Below are 21,857 nucleotides of genomic sequence, written 5' to 3' on the forward strand. Positions count from 1 at the left end.
CAACTTTGAGCCCGGGAGCCTGTTTGTAGTGTCTCTCTCTCTCTCATTTCCACCAGTCTTGTTTATCACCAGCAAGATGATTCCAAAGCGCACACAATCCTGAATTTTATTACAATCATGTGCTCTGCAATGTACAACCTTCTCTTGGGCAGTTCAGGGAAATTATATGATTAATTTGGTCCTCTAAAGTCACACAGGTATGTTACAGCTTATTAACTGAACTGGAGTAGTGACTCACTTCTACTGAAACACAACACTGAGTTGGTTGGGATAGGTGTAATTAGAGTTCCAAAGATACGTCTCTGTTTAACCAAAACCCAACTTGGCATACTCAAATGTTAGAAACTATGTCCAATTTACTAAAATGGGATAAGAGAGAGAACCAGTCTCTGAGGAAGACCAGAGACAACAAGTACACTCTTCTTTTCCCATCTAATTCTGAAAGAACATTTTGGTACCCCACAGTCATTTCCTCTCTGTCTTGGTAATCTCAAATGAAAAAGTTCAATTCTGAACTTTCTCAAAACCAGTCATAAAATAAGCCATTTTTCTCTGGTTGAGAGCATATGATGGCCAGGAATTTACACCAATACTCTGGTCCAAGCGAGCAGTTAAGAACATACATTGGCTAGAGTTCAAGGCAATCTACCTGGTCTTCAAAAATATCCTACCAGTGTATCCTCATGACAACAGTCAATAGAACAGCTACGGTGTACATGAAAAAGCAAGGGGGTACACAGCTATCCATTCTGAATAAGAGAATTCTTAACATGGAGTAAAGGAGATACTAAAATTCCTTTGACCGCTTCCACATCACTTGACAACTCAAGTCCATGTCAGGTAGACAGACAGCAAGATGAGGACCTGATGGAGTAGTTAAGGTAACAACATGGAGATTTGGGTCTACCTTACTGAGCTTTCTTTCTTATCCTTCTTCAGGAATCCAGGTTCTCTAATCCTACAATACCTCTATCGATCTTGGTCTCAGAAAAATATTTTCCCTCCCACGTCCCTACTGTTTTTCACAGTTAGAAAGCAAGAGAAGGCACAGTAATCCCAGTGCTTTTATTCTGTCACTGAGATCCTTGTTGTCCAATCTGATTAAATACATTCTTGTAACCACTCTCCATTTACCAAGATGAGCAAATCTGCTAAATAATAGGATGACCTCATAGCCATGCAGCCTCAATGAGACTCCATTTATCTATTTGTGTATGGAAAGGATACAGTTAAGACAACAAAGCTATTCCTGCAAAGTAATTACTGACATCCAGAAAGTAGCCATCCACTTCAGAATAAACTAATCAAGGACAGAATCTGTTATAGGTGCACAACACCTGCTCAGCTAAAATTAGCCATTATACTAGAATTCCCTCAAGGGGGTCTAAACTCTAGGGCTTAAGACCATTTGTTTTAAAGTGCTAGTATAGAAAAACAATTTGTCTGTGTGGTGGAATAAAAAATTATGAAGAAATTTCTTTTTCAGAGGGGTTAATAAGGTAATTGTTGAAGATAAAATTATTTTAAAAACTATAATAGCGTTTTTTGGTATGGGCAGAAATATATATCCCAATTAAAGGTTTAATTTTTAGTGTTTAACTGTAGCAATAAAATATATCTATATTTTCCTTAAAACCAATCATATTAATCATACAGCGTTATACACTGCATAAATTTATGTAGAAGGTATGCATTGGCTTTCATGAAAAATGTATATAAAATGAGATTAGTTGAAATTTGTACATAAATGACTTGTATAGAGTATATATTAAATATTAATGGCATACATTTTAGATAATCTTGCAAAATAAAATTTTAGACAGTGGAACCATTATGTGTGTTACATGAGAGCAAAACAGTGAATGGAGATGGAGGGTCGCTAGTACAAAAACACACGCTTATTTTGAATAAAGCATAATTAAAAATAAAATACAAAAGTGCTTTTGCATACTGAATCTTTATGGCAAGGATTTAGCTTAAGTAGTTTTTTTCCAGCTAAATTATATATCCTGACAATAGGATACTAACAGTCATTACAAGTGTGCCTCAAGTAGTTCCCCAGTTGCTTCATATTTCTTTTCTAAAACCGTTGCAATTGTCAGCTGTCAGAAACGAAGATGTGGTTATGGTTTTAGAATACTTTTAGTACATTTTGCACCTTGCTGATGTTTTGAGGACTATGACGTGCAAAGACAAGAATGTTTTATTTTCTAAAAACTGAGAGCTCAGTACACAAAGTTAGAAATAGGAAGATTGGCAGACCATAGTGCATCAAGTCCAGCTGAGGCACCAGTCTGACTGTATACTCTGGTCTTGTCATTATATTAAAGATTTGGATTATAGATTCATCTGCAGTAATAGCTCAACAGAAGGGCATTTGTTCAAATGTTCTGTAACATTAGTAAATGGGTTATCAAAACAGCAGACATTACAATGCAGTAACTGAAGCTTTGGGGTTGCCAGGATATTAATTGATTGCAGTGAGCTTCATTAATTTAACAATGCCTCTGCATGTCTGTTCTATAAGGTGAAGTGGTAATATTTATCATGTTTAATCCTTTGTTTTGGCTGAAGTAATACAATTTTAAGAAGAAAAACTACATTGTGAATTTGATCAGTAGTTTGTTTTTATTAATTTGGTGAAGTTTTCCGAGAGTTTAGAGGAAGTTGTGGGTAAATTTGAAATTACTGTACAGGTGTTCATTTGAGTTCGGAATTTACTACAGCATGTTAGAGGAAAGGGCTGTGTTTGTAGAGCCCTGCATGGATACAAATGTGTATCCACGTCTTATCTGTAATCTGCAAACATAGTCCATGGATATAAAACTTGCAAGGCTCTATCTGTTCAGTATATGAGGCATTTAAACTTATTGCAGCATTCAGAGCAATTTTTTTTTTATTCCCCATGCTCCTTTTTATTCGTTATCAGCCATCTCCCAAGAGACAAATTGTTGGGGAACACTAATTGAGGTCAAGAAAAATGGTATAGAAATAGTTTGAAATGCCCGTGGGTGCTGGGAAATGCATGTTTAACGATACTGAGCTTTTTTTAAAAAAATAATTTTTTAGACTTGGCCTTTGCCTTTTACTAAACAAAGAAAAAGAGGAATGTTTACATGCACTAAAATGATGTACTACTATTACTGCTGGTGTTCTGCACATTTTTCAGAATGAGTGAAAAGGATAAAAAACAGGTTTCTTATTAAAGGGATATTCTATTCTAGATTCAGAAAATATAATGGGTTACTAGTGTCTGCTTTTCGCTAACAAGTCTCTTTTTCTTTTCACTGACGCCCTCATTGTATATTGTCCGTGACCTCATTTGCCATTCATCTCTTTCATATCTCTCTTCAGAACAATTTTTCTAGGACTGTAAACCTAGTCTTCCTTACAGAAAACTTGTGTTGGATGACTATAGAGCTACTTTATGACACAACAAACATTAAGAATTAACCTTGGCTTGAATGTTGCTTTTGGTTCCCTTTCATCTCTATTCATCATTTGAATATTATGGTTAAAGCAAAGTTGTGTTTTTTACTAATCATAATTATCTAAGATTGGATACTTTCCAGGATATGTGGAAACTTTAGAGATTTTTTTTTATGAATTCCAGTTATATTTGAAATAGGACTTAAAACTTACAAAATGTTGATCAGATTTCTGCCTTAATCATTTTATTTAATGTGTAATTATGATATTTTAATTACTTTGTTAAAAACAGTTGAAGATAAAATTACTCCATATGAAGCTGCTTTGGTATTTAGAGACAGGTCAGAGGAGGGAGAGAAAGCAGATATATGAAGAGGCTTGATATCTTAGGTTTTATGCATGTTGTTAAGTAACAAAGTAACTATCAGATAGCTGCATGCACAACAGTAAATAATACTTCTTTATTTTAAGCCACAGCAAGGATGGTGGCACAGGTTTTGTCTAATTTCAAAGGTGATAGTCTTACAAGATTTTGTGATTCATGACAGTGTGAGCTATTTAAACTTCAGTAACTAAGGCCAAATCTACACTGACATTTTGCAGTGCTGTAACTTTCTGGCTCGGGTGTGAAAAAACACCGTTTTCTGAGTGTAATAAGAGTAAAGCACCAGTCTGAATGAGAGCTGTGCTCTCAGCACTGTTAACTATTCCCCTGGTTGAGGTGGTTCACGTAAAGCGCTGGCAGATCTCTTTCCCAGTGTTCATGTCCTGACCACACTCCCAGTTTAAAGCGCTGTTACGGCTGCACTTCAACTTGTAACTTTAGATGAAGTCAAGAATCAGTTTGGCTAGGCTGTTGTGTATCTTCTTCTAAAATCAGGGCTTTATTTTCTAATTTGATAGTGTAGTTTTGCTTTTGGTAATGAGGTAATTTTCAGTAATTAAGATGGAAGTGTTGGTATGGTATGGTTAGTTGTTTATAATTACTCAACAGACATGTTTTATAGCTTTGCAGCAATTTTATATTTGTGGGCTGGGGAGAGGGGAAAGGTGTTGTCTAACACCTTTTTAAAATCTTCACCCGGGTGAAAAATCATATTGAGTCCAGAGCTTATTGAAGTAATTCTTACTCTTTATTCCTAACCTGTTTTCAATTGTGTCTTAATTCCCGGCTTTTCGCCCTCCCTGATACTTTTCTGTTCAGTACATGTTTTCTTATTTCTCTCAAGTGTTTTTATCACAGATGGCTAGGCTTGATTTCTTTGGAGAATTATTGCTTTTGTTCTTAAGTCAAATGGTAAAGTACTATGCATGTGTTCAGTTTAATATATAATAAGTTGTGGAGATTGGTGCAGTGTTTCCCCACATAGGCATGAAATGGTTTGCTTTTGCAGAGAATCCTTCACTTGGTAGCCAGGAGTTGAAACACCTAACTCAAGAAGTGGTGTTTTGAAGAAATGGGCTGTGCCTACGAAAGCTCGTGATATCATCTGTATGTTTTGTTACACTTTAAAACCTCCAAATGGTCTGGTAGCATTTTATAGAGTATCCTGAACAGACTAACTTGGCTACCCTCTGAAGCTACCTAACTCAAGTTAGAGAAGGGCACTAATCACAAGTCCACCAAGCCACACAGCATGTGTTTGTTTACCTTGACAAAAAGTAATATTTTTGTTTTATCCATATTAGGGATGTCATCATGTAGACGACTACATGATTAACCTATAAGCCTGGACCTATTGGTTAATCTTGTTGACTACATGCATTTCCTCACCCCGCCCCCGGTGCTGCCTGTGTATCAGAGACAGCAAAGGGGGGTAGCGGGAGCCAGCGCTCGGGATGGAGGGGCAACTGGCTTAAAAGCCGACTCCCCACCAGATCTGCCTGTCCCCTCCACTTCTGTGCTCTACCTCTGACAGAGAGGCAGCTCCGTGGAGAGTTAGGGGGGTAGGCTGGAGCCAATACGCACAGGGAGCCCACTTTCAATCTAGCTCCCCATATGTATCTGCTCCCGCGGACCTGCCACCCCCACCATCAAATGCAGCCGTGGGGGAGGGGTGGGCATGGAGAGACTGCCACGAAGCAGCCTCTGACCGTGAGGGGCGGGGGTCCATGCTTTCCATGAACAGGGACTACTGCCACCCCATGCAGCTGCCTCAGTTATCAACTGGTCTATGAGGGGACCTGGTTTTTAAATTGGCTCCCCTCAAGAACTAGCTCCCACCAGCTACCCTACGATGCTGCCTCTGCTAGTCATGTAACGCTAACATTTCATGCGGCTACACAACTATTCAGTTCCCTACTCCATAATCTTGTTTCACTTTTCCAAGTTTCATAAATTGGATAATTTACAGTATCAGTAAGCAGAATTTAATTGGTTAAATGCACATGTTTAACATTTCCAAAAATAAAACTTAAAATTTAACATTTTAAAATTCTGAATCAATTATTGAAAAATGTTAGAATCATTCACAAAGTACTGAAGATACCCAAACATTTTCCCTGTGCACAGATTTGTTTATAAAATAGTTTTGTTGAAAATTATAAATTTCAGCTTTTAAAAGAACTGCTTTTGACATGTATTAGAAAATCAAGGAGACATACTAAATTAAACAAGCCCATAAAGGTAAATATATTCCCTTTTGAAAGTGCCAAATATTAAATAAATTCTCCCTAAAATAATTTTATAAAAAAGATTGTGGCTCTTAGCTGCGTTAGAATCCTCCTTTATTAAACTTAAACTTAGTTTTAGTCTTATTTGCCAGTAATCAGTGTCAGTACAGAAAATCATCACCATGTAGTAACCTAGTAAGTTAGGCTAAATAACATAGAGTGCATGAGTTACTTGGTGAATATAGCTGCAGAATACATGTTAATATTTTTCAAAATTCACCTTTAATGTTTTTATGCAAGTTAATAGCTTTTTGTTTCATGAACTACATATTTCATTTTTTCAAGAGCAGCAGTAAAAAAAGTTTTGTTTAAGTGAGTTCATTGATGCTGTTGTCTGATTTAAGGAACTTGTTGTGAATACTGGATGTGGCAGATCAGACAGATTCTAGCAAAATGACTGCTTAATGGTTGAGAAGCAGGTTTGTTGGTTTGCAAAGGCTTGGTCTCCACAGCCATCAGTTTATATTGGACACAGCTGACATTTATTTATGGCTTGAGTATGTTCTCTGTTGCATTATAGCTTCTCTATAGTACAGTGCTGCAGATGTAAAACTGGAAGTAATGTGTTGTCCATGAGAGTGATTGGGTAAATTTTCCTACAAGAAGTACATTTTTAAAACAGACAAAAGTTAATCATTTATATCCCTGGGATTGTATGCTCCATTGTTTTAATGGACATTCATCTTGGTGTAGAGGTATGTCTGTTTAAAAGGATTGTTATTGGTATTTGTGAAAATTCAGGACCTTACTTGTATCAGTCAATAGATATTTGCAATTGGAGTTGTGATTAAACTGTTGAAAATTCACAAAAGCTTATCAAGTGATGACAGAGATGTTTTACTGCTTTGCAGCAATTTTATGTTTGTGTGCTGGAAGGGAAAGGTGTTGTCTAACACCTTTCTTTACCTTTGGCTGGGTGAAAAATTGTATTTAGCCTAGTGCTTGTGGACGTAAGTCTTCCTTCTTATTCCCGCCCTGTCTTCAAGTTATACTCTTTGGAGTGAGTGCTCAATGGATTTTTTCCCTCTGGGACTTGTTTGACCTACAGAAACTGATACAGTACAGGCAAGAGCTTGTTATTTTTTTCTGAATTGTCCATCTCTTCCTTAATGAGTGCAATGATTTAAGTATTTGTGTGGGTGAGCCTCAAGGACTGCGTCTTTCATTTGAGTTGAAATTTTGGTGTAGAGAGGGAGAGGGAGGGGGAGGGAGAGGGAGAAATCCACTTACATCACTAGAACTGCATTGAGAGTGCCTGTCTGTTCAGGTTAAGAGACAGACTACAGTGTCTTTGCTTTCTGCAGGAAGCAGCAATGCCGTTTGTATCCTAAGAGGAATTTTTTATTTAGAAAAGGAAGCATTCTTTCTGCCCAGGAAATGGCTTTCCTTGTGCGTTGCTATGCCAACTGCCTGCAGCCATGGTCTTCCAAAGTAAGCACAATAATGTAATTATATTGGCATATTACATTCAGACTCATGATTCTCTAGGTTTTTGTGTGTATAACTGTGTTGTATTTCTGTTACTGACTCTCAGTAGTAGACATGCTTGCCTTGAGTGTGAGGGTCAGGCATCATGAAATTAAATGTCGATCAATGTCATGCTGCTAAGATTAATTGTGCAAACTTGGTTAGTTGAGTGGCACAGTGATCACTGGTCACCCACTCTGGCAGCATCATTAGCAGCCAGGGAGGAGGACCCTATTCACATGCTCAGCCCTGATTTTTTGGGGTGTGTTTTGTGGGGGTGTTTGCATGTGTGATTGCAAACGAAATAGTATTAACAATGCTTGGCTGAATGCTGGAGGCTGGTTCTGACAACCTGACTAATATAATACTGTTATAAGCCTTTTTGAGGGAGTCTCTGTGCAGTCAGCCATTTTAGCTTTTTTTTTTTTCCTCCTTTTTCTTTTCCTCCCATTCTTCAGTCTCAGGGAATGATTTTGTTCGCTTGGAGGAATGCTGGATGTTTAGAGCTTCATCAGACTCCTTACATCCTGACATGCTTAGACTTTCAGTGTTGCAAAAATGGAGACGAACGCTGTTGTTTGGATTGCTTTTCTGTATTACAAGTGTGAGAGGGTTTTTGAGCTTAGCGGTAGTGACACTTTAAGCTCTATCTTGGTTTCTCCCCCCCCTCCCCTTCTTCTTGTAATTTAATGCTGTAGAGGGTGACTTTCCATCCATGAGAAATTGGTACATGATGTGTAAATTCAGTTCAGCATATGTTTCTTCATTATGAAACCACTAGCAATCTCAGCTAACCATGGAGTTATGGGCCAGCAGGAGAAACATTCAGTAAGTATTGCAAATTCTGTTTGTTCTGTCAATAACCTGTCACAGTTAACGGCATTTAAATTGGAGTTGCTTCTTTTATTGCTGATGTGCTTTAATGATTTGCAGTTTTAATGGCATTGTTTACAGGGGGAAAAGTTGCACCGGCAATAGTATTAATATTTTTATTAAATGGCTGTATTTCATATCAACTGTTTTAATTTGGAAAAAACACCAATCACTTGATTCTTTTAAATTGCTTAATTTTTAATTTAAAAATGTTATGACACTGTCTTGGTCAAGAGACTATAAACATTCTGTTTCTACTTTTCACTGGTATCTTTTATAACTTTTCAAAAATATACTTAGGCTGTATAGTCAGTGACCTATATTATAGGAGGTCATGGGGAAAAGCTTGTTCAGCAATGTGTGGTGCTAAAATATGGTAGTTTTCTAGCTTGGGCAGATGCCTTTGTAACTAGTTCGGCAATATGTATAATATGGACATCCTACTAAACTGCTTGAAAATGTAAAACCATTGGTGAAAATACAGAATAATTTAGAGGGAACAAAAGCCATAAGTACTGGTGCTTTATAATTGGTCCCATGAGTCAGCTTCACTTTTGTCATGCCGTAATCCCATAGGCAACCATTCTTTGTTGTTTGTGAGAACAGCAAATCTTATGAGTTTCAGTCTCAAGTGTCAAAAATGTGAGTTGATAGATTGTTCTTATAAAAGAAAAATCTTGGAAGCTTTAATTCATTTTTAACAGTTAATGCCTGTTGCATAATACACACATTTTTATCAGTTTATGCAGTGCAATTTTCAGCCTGTTTGGTAATTCAGAAAGGTTTTTATAGATGGTGTGAATGTGTATAGTCAGTAATGTGTACGTAGTGTAGAATATACACAGAAATGGTGTACTGAAATACCCATTTGGAGATGAGTGCTGAAAGGCTGTTCTGGGAGGAACTTTTTATGGATATATTTTATTCACACATTCAATCTAGTTAAGACACAGTGACTTTAAAAACGTGTACAAAAGCAGAAGTTAATGTAGAAATGTCTTTTAAAAGTTGAATAGATGTTCCTAAGGCATTTGGCAGACATAATGTGGAACCTCTTATTACAAACTGTATTGGTTTATGCTGTTAAGTTTGAATGTAATGAATGTAATGGCCTTGTTCCATTCTCCCTACAAAGGAGTTCATGATGTGTTAGAATTTATACTAATGAAAAGACTGAGCTATTTCTCCCTCTTCAATAAGTTCTACCAGGCCTGTTTGAGGATGTTTGCAAGAGTACAGATTGACTGGAAAATGATGAAGTTGAGTTTTGGTGCTGTTTTTCACTCAGTTTTCATCTTCATTATTCTCTTTGCTCCTCCCACTTATACCTCTAAGGGTGTACATTCAAGGCTCTAGACAGGCTGTAGTAATAGAATAAGAATCTAAAGAAAGTGCAATAATTACTTGCAGGTGATGGAGGGAAGGTATAAACTTTGTAACTGTAAAGACTTACATTTTTATACATTGTGCCTCTTTTATGCTCTAATATTGTTGCTTCAGATTAATCTAATAACACGGGTCAAGAATTTTATACTAATTAATATATTCTAGATATACTTTTAAAATTGAAAATAGGAGTGGGAAGCTCTCAAATGAAACCATGATAAATCAGAAAACCAAACCTTATAAAATGGAGAAAAAAATTGATGATATAATCCTAGTACAAGCTTATAGATACGTTTTGTGTTAACAGAAGCAGTAGTTAAAATGAAAACCTTGATGTAAGCTTATATCTGTCATCTAATATATATTAAAAAGTATGTGCATCTCTCTATGTCCACCTGTCTATCTGTGAGTCCATTTGTTCAAGAACTCTTCCCAACCTGTGGTCTCCAACCAGTAGATCAGGATCTACCAGCAGATCTTGGAGCCTCTGACTGGTGATCCTGACTGGTCTGCCTGGGAGGCTATCAAGTACCAGTCCTTCAGCTGCCCTTCCCACATTGCCCTGCTGCTCCTGCCCAGAGTCTCTCAGCTACCCCTGGGAGCCTCCTGCTTGTTGTGTAGGGTGGGGGAGACAGAGGCAGGGGAGTACTGATGTCACTCTGTCCCCCCTCTCCTTTACCCCATCTTCACAGAGTGGGGAGAGGGGGATTTTGGAGAAGGGGTAGGGCTAGGGTTGCCAGATGGTTTCAACAAAAATACCAAACACACTTGACATTGCATCACTATCTACATTACATCTTCTTTAGAAAATACCAGACATTTATATTTTCTTATTTATATTTTCTTATTTATATTTTCTCAATTTGTTTCCTGAACAAATAGCTCAAATTCTGGACTGTTCGGTTCGACACCTGACAACCCTAGGTAGGGCAGGGATATTTGAGTTTGAGGTAGATCCTGGACTGACTTAAATTCAAAAAGTGACCTTGTGCTTAAAAAGTTTGGAGATCACCTTCCTAAATGCTAAGAGCTAGGCTCGCCAAATTTGATGTGCAGTTTGCTCTTATCATAACTTAAAGCAAGATCGGAGTTTGGTTGTTTTGCATCAGACACCAAGTGAGGGATGAGATAGCAGGGACAGTTGAGTTCTCAGCTCACAGGTGATTTTTTTTGGAAAACAGGAGGGAGAATCTGAAAACTGGTTAGTGAGTTATTGGTGGGAAGAAGAACTTCATAGGTTCAAGATTGTGAATTTTTTATAATCTGCATGAAGAAAAAAATGTATGAGTTCTTATTAATAAGTGACAGGATCTGAGAGTAAAGTAAATATGAAAATGTTCTGATTTGAAATATCACTGTTGAGCAGGCTATGTTAGCAGATACCAAAATGTTATATCATATTAAAGTCCCCTTTTTGACATCCCAGGGTACTGTTTCCTAGCTTGATCTGCCTGAGCAATTTGCAAATGGTAGAGTGCAAGTGTCTCATTGTTTCACAGGATTTAGCTCTGTGTGCAAGAATTTAAATTAAGGAATGTCTCCACTGCTTTTAAAAGCCAACTCAGCAAGTCTTAGAGACCAGGTCTACAGACTCAGGCTCATACTAGTGTGCTAAAAATAGCTGTATAGATGTTTGGATTTGAGCTCCAACTTGCTGCTGGTGGTTTTAATTTAGTCTAGATATACCCTTAGTGCCTATCATTCGTTACTTCTTTTCCAGATTTATTGTTGCCCTGATAGTCCACTTGTGCAGAAAAATGTTGATTACTCAAATTAATAGAAAATGTAACAGTTCTAATTTGCCATTTCTGCTATAGTGAGTTGTTAGAGAGACAGGGTGGTTGATGTTGTTATCTTTTATGGGACCAGTTTCTGTAGGTGGGAGACAAGCTTTTGAGCCACATAGAGCTCATCTGGATATCTGTACAGCAGTTAGACACTTGCAAAATGCTAGCTTAAGTCTAAGGGCTATTTAATTTAGAAATGTAAATAGGTAACTAGTTAACTGGTTACTTGGGAAGCATCACCCTTAACATCAGCTCAGCCCCGTGGGGGAGGGAGGAAGCAGCGGGGGGAGAGAAGGGGAAGACTGGGAGTCAGACTTGTGGGCTGGGATTTGGCAGGTTTATACAGGGCAGAAGCAGCAGTCCATGAGCCTTCCCTTAGCACGGCAGCTGCTCCAGCACAGCTGTGGCAGGCAGGCAGTTAAACTTTACACTTAACAGGTTAATTACGTAAATGGGACATACATACCTAGTTTAATTGCAGTGTACACTTCTTGGCTTAGGTTGGAGTCTGGGCTCTAGGACCTTGTAAGATAAGGAGAGTCCTAGAGTGTAGGCTGCAGTCTGAGCATACATACCTAGCATATGTTCTAAGTGACCATTTAAGGGAGAGTGGCCCAGTAGCACCTCTGCAGTCATAGGACAAAAAAAAGGGTAATGGGTTACAAAATATGGCAGTAAGTCATACGTTCAGTGTGTCTATTCCAGGGTATTGAAACTTTGGGTTGCAACTCGCAACTGCGTGAAGCAGTGTGGACTGGGACACTGCTTCCTGTAGCTCCCATTGGCCAGAAACAGAGATCCGTGGCCAGTGGGTTCTGCAATCACCCATACCTGGGGAGGCACAGGTAAACCAAGTGTCTTATAGCCAGTTAGTGGCTTGGCCTTACAAATCATGACCCGGAGTTTGAAAATCCCTGGTCTATATTCAGTTCATGATTTTTGGTTGTCTAGCAGAGTTGCGAATTCCATCTTCCAGGCTCATCTTTTGAAAGTGTTCTGTAGGTTTTCCATTCCTGAAGAGCTCTGTGTGGCTCGAAATCTGGTTCTCTGTCTTTCACCAGTGGAAACTGGTCTCTTTTAATATCCTGGGTCAGACACTGCAACAACTACAGTGCACACATCAGTGAGTTATGAAAATTAAGCCCCAGAACTAATCAAAATGAGGTATACATGACAGTTGGGTTCAGGCCTCTTAAATTATAGAATGCATGAGCTTTATGTGTCTTATTTTCTTTTTTAAAAAGCCAAGGAAAAATGAAATAATCTTAAAATTGAATTATTGTATTAACATTATGTATTTGAAAAAAAAATCAATGGATGCAGAAATTAAGCTTCTCATAAAATGCTAATTTATCCAGATTCCTTCCATATTCTGCTTTGGAAGTAAGTTAAACTGTGTTCAGTAGTGAATGTGTATGGAAATATATACAGCATGTACAATCTTGAGTGGTTTAAATGTCATTATGCGACCCTTACCTTTTTCCTTTGGCTTTTTTTTAAACTACTGTATATAGAATCATTACACTGTATTAACTAAATTCAAAAAGCCCATTCCTTTCTTTTTTTGAAAAATGGGGTTATGAAATAGCCATTATATTTATATACAGTTGTTCATGCATGATGGCTAACTCATGAGTTGCAGGATATACTGGAATTGTGTGCACATTCTCGTCAGTGGATAAAAGTTACTGCTTTGAAATAAAGTGTAGTAATGAAGGGCTTATTTCATTGGCAGGTTAGCTCAATTGTTTTCTTCTTATGTAAGGTATAGCATTACAGCCATGATTTAAACAGGTGGGGCTACTGGTAAGGTCCTGAGCTCTGCATCTAACTCACTTTATTTTTTTGGTTCACCAGAGCTTGGATATAATAACCCTAATATATAGGGTATTATGGTTTATTTTTACAAACATGATTGTTAGCTGTTGAGTCAGGGAAGGAGAAGAGTCTTTATTCAGCACTGTCAATTAATAATTTGTATTTCCTATTTTAATTTTTTACATTCTTTTAAGACGGTTGGTTAGCACATATATTAATCAGATATAAACACAAAACTGTGCAAAGGAAAATGAGACCTTTCTCTTTTAATTCTGGAAGAGAAATGGCTCTATATACGTTCACTTTTCTAAATAAATATCTGAGAGTTTGAGGTTAATTATTTTTTCTCCAATTTAATTGAAAAAAACACGTATGTAATACATGAGTGATGTGGTATGAGAAGCAGGAGAAGACAAGAGTAATTGCAGCATAATTATGTTGTCACATGGAGTAGCTATTACCTGAACCATTTTTAGTAAAGTCCTCTGTGTTTTTTTTCCCCTGCACAGCATAGTTATCACTGTTGCTTATTAGCTCAGATCAGTGACAATATGGACTGGGGCTTGCTGTGAGTTTTTGTGTGTATTTGGCATCTCTTACTTACTAGCACAAACTGAACAATTCATCCAGATTTGCTTGTCTCTTGCATTTATTCTTAGCCATCTCTTATACACATTTGAAGTATAGGTTAAACCTCTCTGCTCTGGCATCATCAGAATCTCACTGATGCCAAATGAGAGAATTTGCCAAACCACAGAAGGTCAATATTGTCTAGCACAGCGTTTCCCAAACTATGGGCTGCGGCCCGGTACCAGGCTGTGGGGAAAAAAATACTGGGCCTCAGCATGGCTGCTGGGAGGGGAGCGGGGCAGGCTGGGAGGAGGGGTGTGTGTGGGGGGGAAACCGTCCGGCGGGAAGCAGGGTTGGGGGCAGCGGGGCTGTCCGGCGGATATGGGGGGGGGGGTGGCCGGCCGGCAGGCGAAAACAGGGATGGACGGGGGGGTGAGGTGGCTGGATGCGGGAGATCGGCAGGAGAAGGATGGGCAAACCAGCTGCCAGAAGCAGGGCTGGACGGGGGGGCAGTGCGGCTGGCCAGGGGAAATCGGGAAGAGAAGTGGGGGAGAATCGGCTGGCTGGGGGGGGGGAGCAGGGCTGGCCGGGGGATATCGGTGGGGGGCAGGGGGAACTGGAAGCAGGGCTGACCGGGGGAGATTGGGAGGAGAAGCTGGGGGGAGGGGAAGGGAGAGGGAGAGAAATGGCCCATGGGAAGCGGGACTGACCTGGGCACATGCAGACCTGGGCACACAAGTGAGTCCGGTCACGAGGATTCCATTTTGCAACCCCCCCCCCCCGTACCCTTCCTTGAGTAGTTGTGAACTGCCTGGCTGGTAGACACACTTGCGCAGCGTGAGCACAACTACCAGCCAGGCAGTTCGCAGCTATGGACTGATACACCTAATAATAAAAAAACATACTTAATTAGAAAATACCGGACATTTTATATGTCCGGTATTTTCTCAATTTGTTTCCTGGGCAGAACCCTCAAATACTGGACTGTCCAGTACAAAACTGGACACCTGACAACCCTTCCCCTCTTTACACCCTCCCTCCTAGCCAGATACCCTATCCCTAATCTGCACCTGCTCCCACCTCCTGGAGTGCCTATGCGGCTCCGGGTCCCCCAAGCTCTGGCCCAGGCTGGGCGGAGGATGCAGCCAGGTGAAACACTGAAAATTTATTCATTTTTAATTTTTTTTAATATGTGTTTATATTTTTGGGCTGGAAAAAACAGTAATGAAAAAGAAAAGCGGGTTCCAACTAAAGTAAAAAGTTTGGGAAACCCTGGTCTAGCCAGCTTTCTATCCATCTTACAGTCCATTTATCCAATCCATATTCCCTTAATTTACTGGCAAGAATATTGTGGGTGACAGTATCAAAAGCTTTGCCAAAGCTGGCACTGGGGGCTTTGGGAGGACCAGAAACTACTTATTTGAATATTCATCATTTGATTAATGAATATGCAAATGAATGTTACCAGTCCTCCAACAGCTTATGAATGGATTTACTAGTCCCTGTGTCGAAAAGTTTGGGAACCTCTGGTCTAGCAGCGTTACCAACTCTTCCACTGCTTACTGAGTTCTTAGAAGACATTTAGGGATAAACTAGAGCAAAATAACAGCACAGAATACTGAGAGCTGGGACTGGCAGCTGTAAACAAACTTTATGGATCAGTGGGAAACTTGGCCACATGCATGCAGAACTGAAATTAAGCAGGTGTGCAGCTCCCGCAAGACCTGACTGGTCTTCTGCAAAAGCCAGAAAGGAGCTATTTAAAGAGCTGACAAGGACCCGAATTGCAATAGGACAGTTCCTATAAGAAATTTTAAGTTACTTTCACCGCTGCACCCATGATAAGTGGACATCTGGCTAATTAAAATTATGCCAGACCATAGATGTTGCCAGACTAGAGAGATTCAACCTGTAGTCTCTTAAGGCTAGTGAAATTAGTCTGGGATTTAGCTACTGGACAGTTTCCTCCTCCACATTGCCTGGGAAGCAGCAGAGAGTTAAGGAAAGCTCAAAATAGATTCTCTGCACTCATTTCTGATGTCCAGTCCTATCCAGGCTTGGTACAGCAGTTAGTTTGGCAGCCCTGAGCTGGAGGAGGCTGGATCGCTCTGTTGTGATGGCACCCATGCAGTATGGTTAACATTAGGAGCTGTGAGAAGCTCAATGAAGATGGAATCCTCAGAGATTTTAATAGCGAAAATCCAGGTCTCTACTGAACACATGCATGCTTTAATTTTTTTTGAAAAGCTTTGTAAAGGTGTACAACTTGGCTGGATGTGCATTGGATTTTGAAGGGACAACCAAAGTCTGTGCCTTGTCACATTTTGCATTCCTGATTCAGAAGCACTGGAAGTAATATAGCTTTCCAAGTAGAAAGTTCCCAAAATATTTTGACATGGGGAAAACAATGTTTTCCCTTTGTATTTTTCTTTGAAATGCCTCAATTTTTTTCACTGAAATGTCCAAAAAAAATTCAGTCTGCATTCAATATCTTGCATTTGAAGCCAAATGGTTAAAGTTTGGCAATGATATAAGCAACCGAAAACTGTTTCTTATAATGGGAAGTGTTGAGCAACCTTAATAATAGAAGGTGCTACCAACCACTCTTAAAATGTCATAGGTGTGCAATCCAGCAATGTTAAATCCTCCTAAAGCACTCAGGTAGAGAAGAATACCCAGTGGAATAGATACTTTCTCATCTTTCTCACCCTGTTACTATACATCTGTATATTCTAATATTCAGAATGTAGAAATGGGCCTCCATTGTAAAGTCCACTGTGGCTACTTAAGTTGTAGAAATGTTAAGTATGATTTTTACAGTAGGACTGCAGAGTTAGGAACACCAGAGTTACAAACTGAGATCAACAACACACCTCATTTGGAACCGGAAGTATGCAAACAGAAAGCCAGAGACAGGGAGGGGGATAAGCAAATACAGTGCAATATTGTGTTAAATTTAAACTGATAAAAAAATTAAGGGAGATTTTTTTTTTTAAATTTACAGTCAAGGACAGCTTCTGGGCTTGTTTCATATAAATTAAGATGTTTAAAAGCAGCATTTTTCTCCTGAACAGTAAAATTCCAAAGCTGTATTAAGCCAATGTTCAGTTGTAAACTTTTGAAAGAATAGCTATAATATTCTGTTCAACCTTCATTCCTGAGATAGTTGTAACTCTGAAGTTTTGCTGTATTTGTAAATGCAGTTGAAGTTAATCTGAGCTGCAGGTGCTTGTCTCCTGTGAAAATGAAGTCCCTTAATGTGCAATTGCAGGTTTTTTTGCCTCTGTTGAGCAGGTAAATAAGGACAAAATTGTAGGACAAGCCCAAGTTCCAAAACAAATGAAGTGTTTCATGCTTTAAAAAAAAAAGCATAGGATAAAAATACCAACAAATACTTCTGGCAATTAGAGGCTGTGTATCTGAAGCATCAGAATGTCTGTTAGAGTTTAGAGCAGCTTGTAGCTAGCTGAAGTCCCATGTTTCAGTTTCTCATTATTCTCTTTTCCACGGGTCATCAAAAGTTTTTATCCTTGATATACTGTATATCATGTTGCATCATTGTTAAATCTGAAAAATCATAATTTTGGCCATACTGGGCATGTGAAATAGCTTCAGAATAAGTAATGTGATTAACTACAGTATATCAAAATGTTAGTTAACCTGAGCTGAAGGTGAAATTAAAAAATTACCCATTGAGCAACCACATCAATAGGTTTATAAACTTGGATTAGTTAAATACCTAGCCTATGTTAATCTCAGCTCTATTTTTCCAACATATAATCCAGGAAATTCTTAATCCAAATGTGTTGATGGTAGTCAAAAAGAAGTGATTATCAGGAAAGAAACCAGTATGTATTCCACAATGAATACTTTTAACCAGCACATTATAAGGCAATGGATCTGTAACTAAGAGCACCTTAGTATAAGGAATGTTCCTCAGGCCATCTTTTTCACTAAATTTACTGAAGGTAGCCCCTCATAGATACTTAATCATCTGGTTATATCAAACTCATATAACTATGTTTTCCAGGGTATCACAATACTATAATAAAGCCTATGATTATTTTAATTTTTTTGATCTTCAGGTAGTGCTAGTTGAAAATAATGGATCAGTAAAATATTTATTATGTGAAACATAATAAATGAAGACTTTTTGTGAATTTCTTAGTATTCTGTTTTTCAATTTAGAAATGTTGCAAGGTTAGTCAGAGTAATGTTACAGTTTTTCTAGATATTATATAGCTTAGAAGGTTATAAGTGTGTTGAAACAGAGATTGTTGCCAGGATTCATTATCTACAAGTATTTGATGACAAGTCCTACGGACTAAGATACTTTGTGATGGAATATAGTAGAATCAATGTTAAGAAAACTGGGAAAGAGTAGTAATTCAGGATTTAGCCATGATGAAACCATTGGATTTGACATATTTCACGTTGTAGATTTAAGGAAAAAATATTGGTAGCTAGTGTGATAATACGTTTTGTATTACAAAGACCTACATGGATAGAGCTGGGTATCTGAACCTACTAATATATCATCTTGATTTCTGTAAACCATCAATGCTTTCTCTCCTGGAACAAAAGCACAGTATTAGGTAACCCATAGAGTTGGACTGTATTAATGCTCATTGAACACTGGAAACCTATATTGTGCTGCTTATTGTGTCCAACAGCATATGGATTGTGTAGATTTGGGCTGCACTGCTTTTTTTGTGGAGAAAATATTTTTAGGGGACAAATGTCGGAGGGGTTGAAATGAGTTTAAACCACAGATACTCAAGTAAGTTATTGAAGGTTTAGAAGTACTCTGTTCTGTCACCTCTTCTTTGGCTTCATGTGGTGACTAGAAGAAAGCAGTAGGCGTGAACTAGGTCCATTTCTGGTGGAGATTCAGTGCCTTCATTAAGGACTGTTGGCTTCAGCTCAATAAACCAATGCTTGCTATGGACAGTTCAAGTAATAGTCTGCCAGTATCACATTTGTTTTGGGTTAAGATCACAGAGGAAATTGTTCTGAAATATCAAGTTGACTCAGATCTCCTGTCTAATCTTGCCTGTCTAATAACAGAAACTCCCTTGTTGACACTTGTAAACTATCCTTCTGGTAGCAGGTAAAAACCAGCAGACCTACTCAGTCAAATGTTTAGATATTATCTGCCATTTCTTGTACTCACCCTATAACCTATAAGTTTCATGTCTTAAGTCTTTCAGCTTGCTCTTTTCCAAGCTTCAGTCTCTGTTGGGAAATACATAAGCCACTTACTTGGACACACAACTTAGTTGGATTTACTAGTTTAAGGTTGACTCTATTATTGCCACTTAACAGCAGGGAAGAACAGTTTAAAGTGTATTTTGGTTCTGAAAAGTTGAGTATATATAAATTATATCATACTGTGTTGCAGGTCTGGCCCTTTTGTGTATTCAGTCAGTCTGCTTGCTTGAGAGTTTAAAAATAGTTTATTGCTTTTTGCTTACCTGAGCTCTGCAGTGCAATGAGTGCGAACTGGAATCTTCCTACACCATAGAGTTGCTTTCTAAATTCCAAGCTGTCACATTTCTGCAAACCTGTTGAATGTCATGGGAGTTGCACAGGTGTCAGTATAGCCTGATTTGGCCTGCAGAACATTTAGTACAGGAGATAATAATAGTTAAGAAGCAGAACATAGCTGGGGAAACTGATTCCACAATGTATAGGAATGGCAGTTAGGGAAATTCCATTCATATTTGTAAACTGAGGACATTTGATTGGTAAAGTATTGATTAAAATACAATTAACATGAAAATGCACAGTGCCATGTTTAGAAATACTGTTACAGTGGAACTGATCTTCTTAATTTCAGTTTCCAGATTTTCAAAGCCTGGCCTCCCCAGCATCGGGGAGTCTTACAAATGATATTTAAGCATAGTTATCCTCTTTTGAATTGTTTATTCTCACCGTAAAAGGAGAAGATGGGGACAACAATAGCTCAATATACATCCATTTAAGAATTTAGTAGCCTTTGGGGGGCATCCTGCTTGCATAGGAATACATCTAGAACACAGGCTCTTTCATGATAGTGATAGGAGGAGAGACCCCGCCCCCCACCTATTAAAAAGTGAAGTTGGTCAGCAACAGCGAGGGCAAGGTAGGGAGCAGCACTAGAAGCCATTAAGGGACAGCAGGAATTGTGATGTGTAAGAGGCAGTACTCCACCTGCCAAGAACTTCCAGTTTTCCTTCTGGTACTCAGTGAGAACTTCACTTTGCTTTACCAAGAAGTGCATGCAGAATCACTACAGCAAGACTCTTGAGGAGATTGCTTGTTCATGAGTAGATCCCGGTGAAAAGGAATATTCACTTGTTTGGCCTACTTTTCAAGAATAGGGCTAGAGCTTAGGTCTCTGAGTGGGGATGAGTGTCCTGCTGCCAGTTATCTTTATGGATCTGTGCAGAGATGTTAGATCTCTTGGATCTACTGAGAGACTTCTGATTTCAGGCATTCACTCAGGAGAGCAGTGTAAGGCAGGTGCTTTGGGTCATATGTTTGTGATTAGGCTACTGTAGGACTCAAAACCACTGAGACCTCCATTAGAGTACTCCAAGACTATAACCATAGGATCCTTCTTGGATGCAATCTGGCCAGAGTAATGACTAGAACACTTGTCATTGCAATGAATAGAATGATGCTATATGGAATCATTCTGACCATATCTCTGCAAGACCAAGGGAGAAAACCGAGCCATCAGTAGGAGGGAAGAGCTGTCTTTGTAGTCTAGAGAAGAATTCATGTAATTTAAAGCAGTGCACATGCCTTAAGTATGGAAATGAGGATATAAAATTTATGCTTACAGCAGTTAAGTATCTGCAGCTAAATATATTGCACCCATTGCTGTGTGATTAAAGAAAGGCTGGCTCTAATCCTTTGACTGATTTTGGGGGCTTCTGTGCTGTTTTGTTTCACCCAGGCCAGCCAGAAAACTATCTGGGCTGTTTTTCCTACTTTCCTATTGCTTGTTAACAACATGAGCAGGGAGATAAGACTCTCTCTCACATATCACAACAAAGGGCTGTGACTATTCCAGTTAGCAATGGGATTCCTGAAATCCTTCAATAGATTTGTTTTAAAAAAATAGTGGATTTAGACTATAACTTAACATTTCTGTCTAGAAAGCTGGTGCCCAAGGTTACATCATCCACGTGTAATTGCAGGAACGGATATGGCTAATATAGCTGATAAGAGTTGTGCTGGCCTTCCAGAATCAGAAAATTTTACAAATGACTTTTTAACCTTCCACAGCCTGGAGTGTCCTTGGCTTGGCCATTTTAACCCTGTCATAAATCAGTAATTAGGATATGACACACAAATTATGTTGCTATTGGAAGGTGACCTGCTGAAATAGCTGACACATCTATTCCAGGTCCATGTAGCTTGTATTTTGATAACTGAAATGTCTTCTTTTACCTGTATGTAATTTATGAAATGGGATCTAAACTGCTGAGACTACAAGCAATCCCAGTTTTTCCAGGCTGATTTGTGTATCTTTAAGTTCCTGTGAAGTGGGAATGTCTGAGGTCAAAGCCGTAACCCCCACAAAGGTTAGGGTCCCAATAAGTACTTCATGATGACAGAATCAAGACCCCCTTAGCGAGCTGTGTGAGTAGGTATCTGTATGGATTTTTTTGTAGACCTTTCACATAAGGAAGGAAAATAGAAATAGATTCAAAAAGTAGAAAAAATTCGGGATACCACATTTCTGAAAGGCACAGACCTCGGGAGACAAGCTAATCCTTGCCTTCAGACACCGCTTCACCCCCCCCCCCTCCAAAAAGCAAATGCTTTCTAGCAGCCACACACCACACCATGGATACACTCACC

The 21,857-nt window shown here is 38.8% G+C and overlaps 1 protein-coding gene across 13 annotated transcripts in view; it reads left to right on the forward strand.

The window, feature by feature from the left end:
- The window catches only part of RAPGEF2 (Rap guanine nucleotide exchange factor 2), a 303,062-nt gene that overhangs the window by 175,805 nt on the left and 105,400 nt on the right, over positions 1-21,857 (forward strand). Inside the window, exon 1 of one of the 13 annotated variants that reach the window (XM_025184009.2) lies at positions 7,578-8,397. The exons of 10 other annotated variants lie outside the window; for them this stretch is intronic. In XM_025184009.2, the coding sequence (XP_025039794.1) occupies positions 8,338-8,397 (60 nt within the window). In that variant the 5' untranslated portion in view covers positions 7,578-8,337. Of the gene's footprint in view, positions 1-7,577; positions 8,398-21,857 lie in introns of those variants that run through there. 2 more of the 13 variants (XM_025184010.2, XM_006121876.4) reach the window with 2 other exon arrangements.

This window comes from Pelodiscus sinensis, chromosome 5 (genome assembly GCF_049634645.1).
Source record: "Pelodiscus sinensis isolate JC-2024 chromosome 5, ASM4963464v1, whole genome shotgun sequence".
NCBI lineage: Eukaryota > Metazoa > Chordata > Testudines > Trionychidae > Pelodiscus > Pelodiscus sinensis.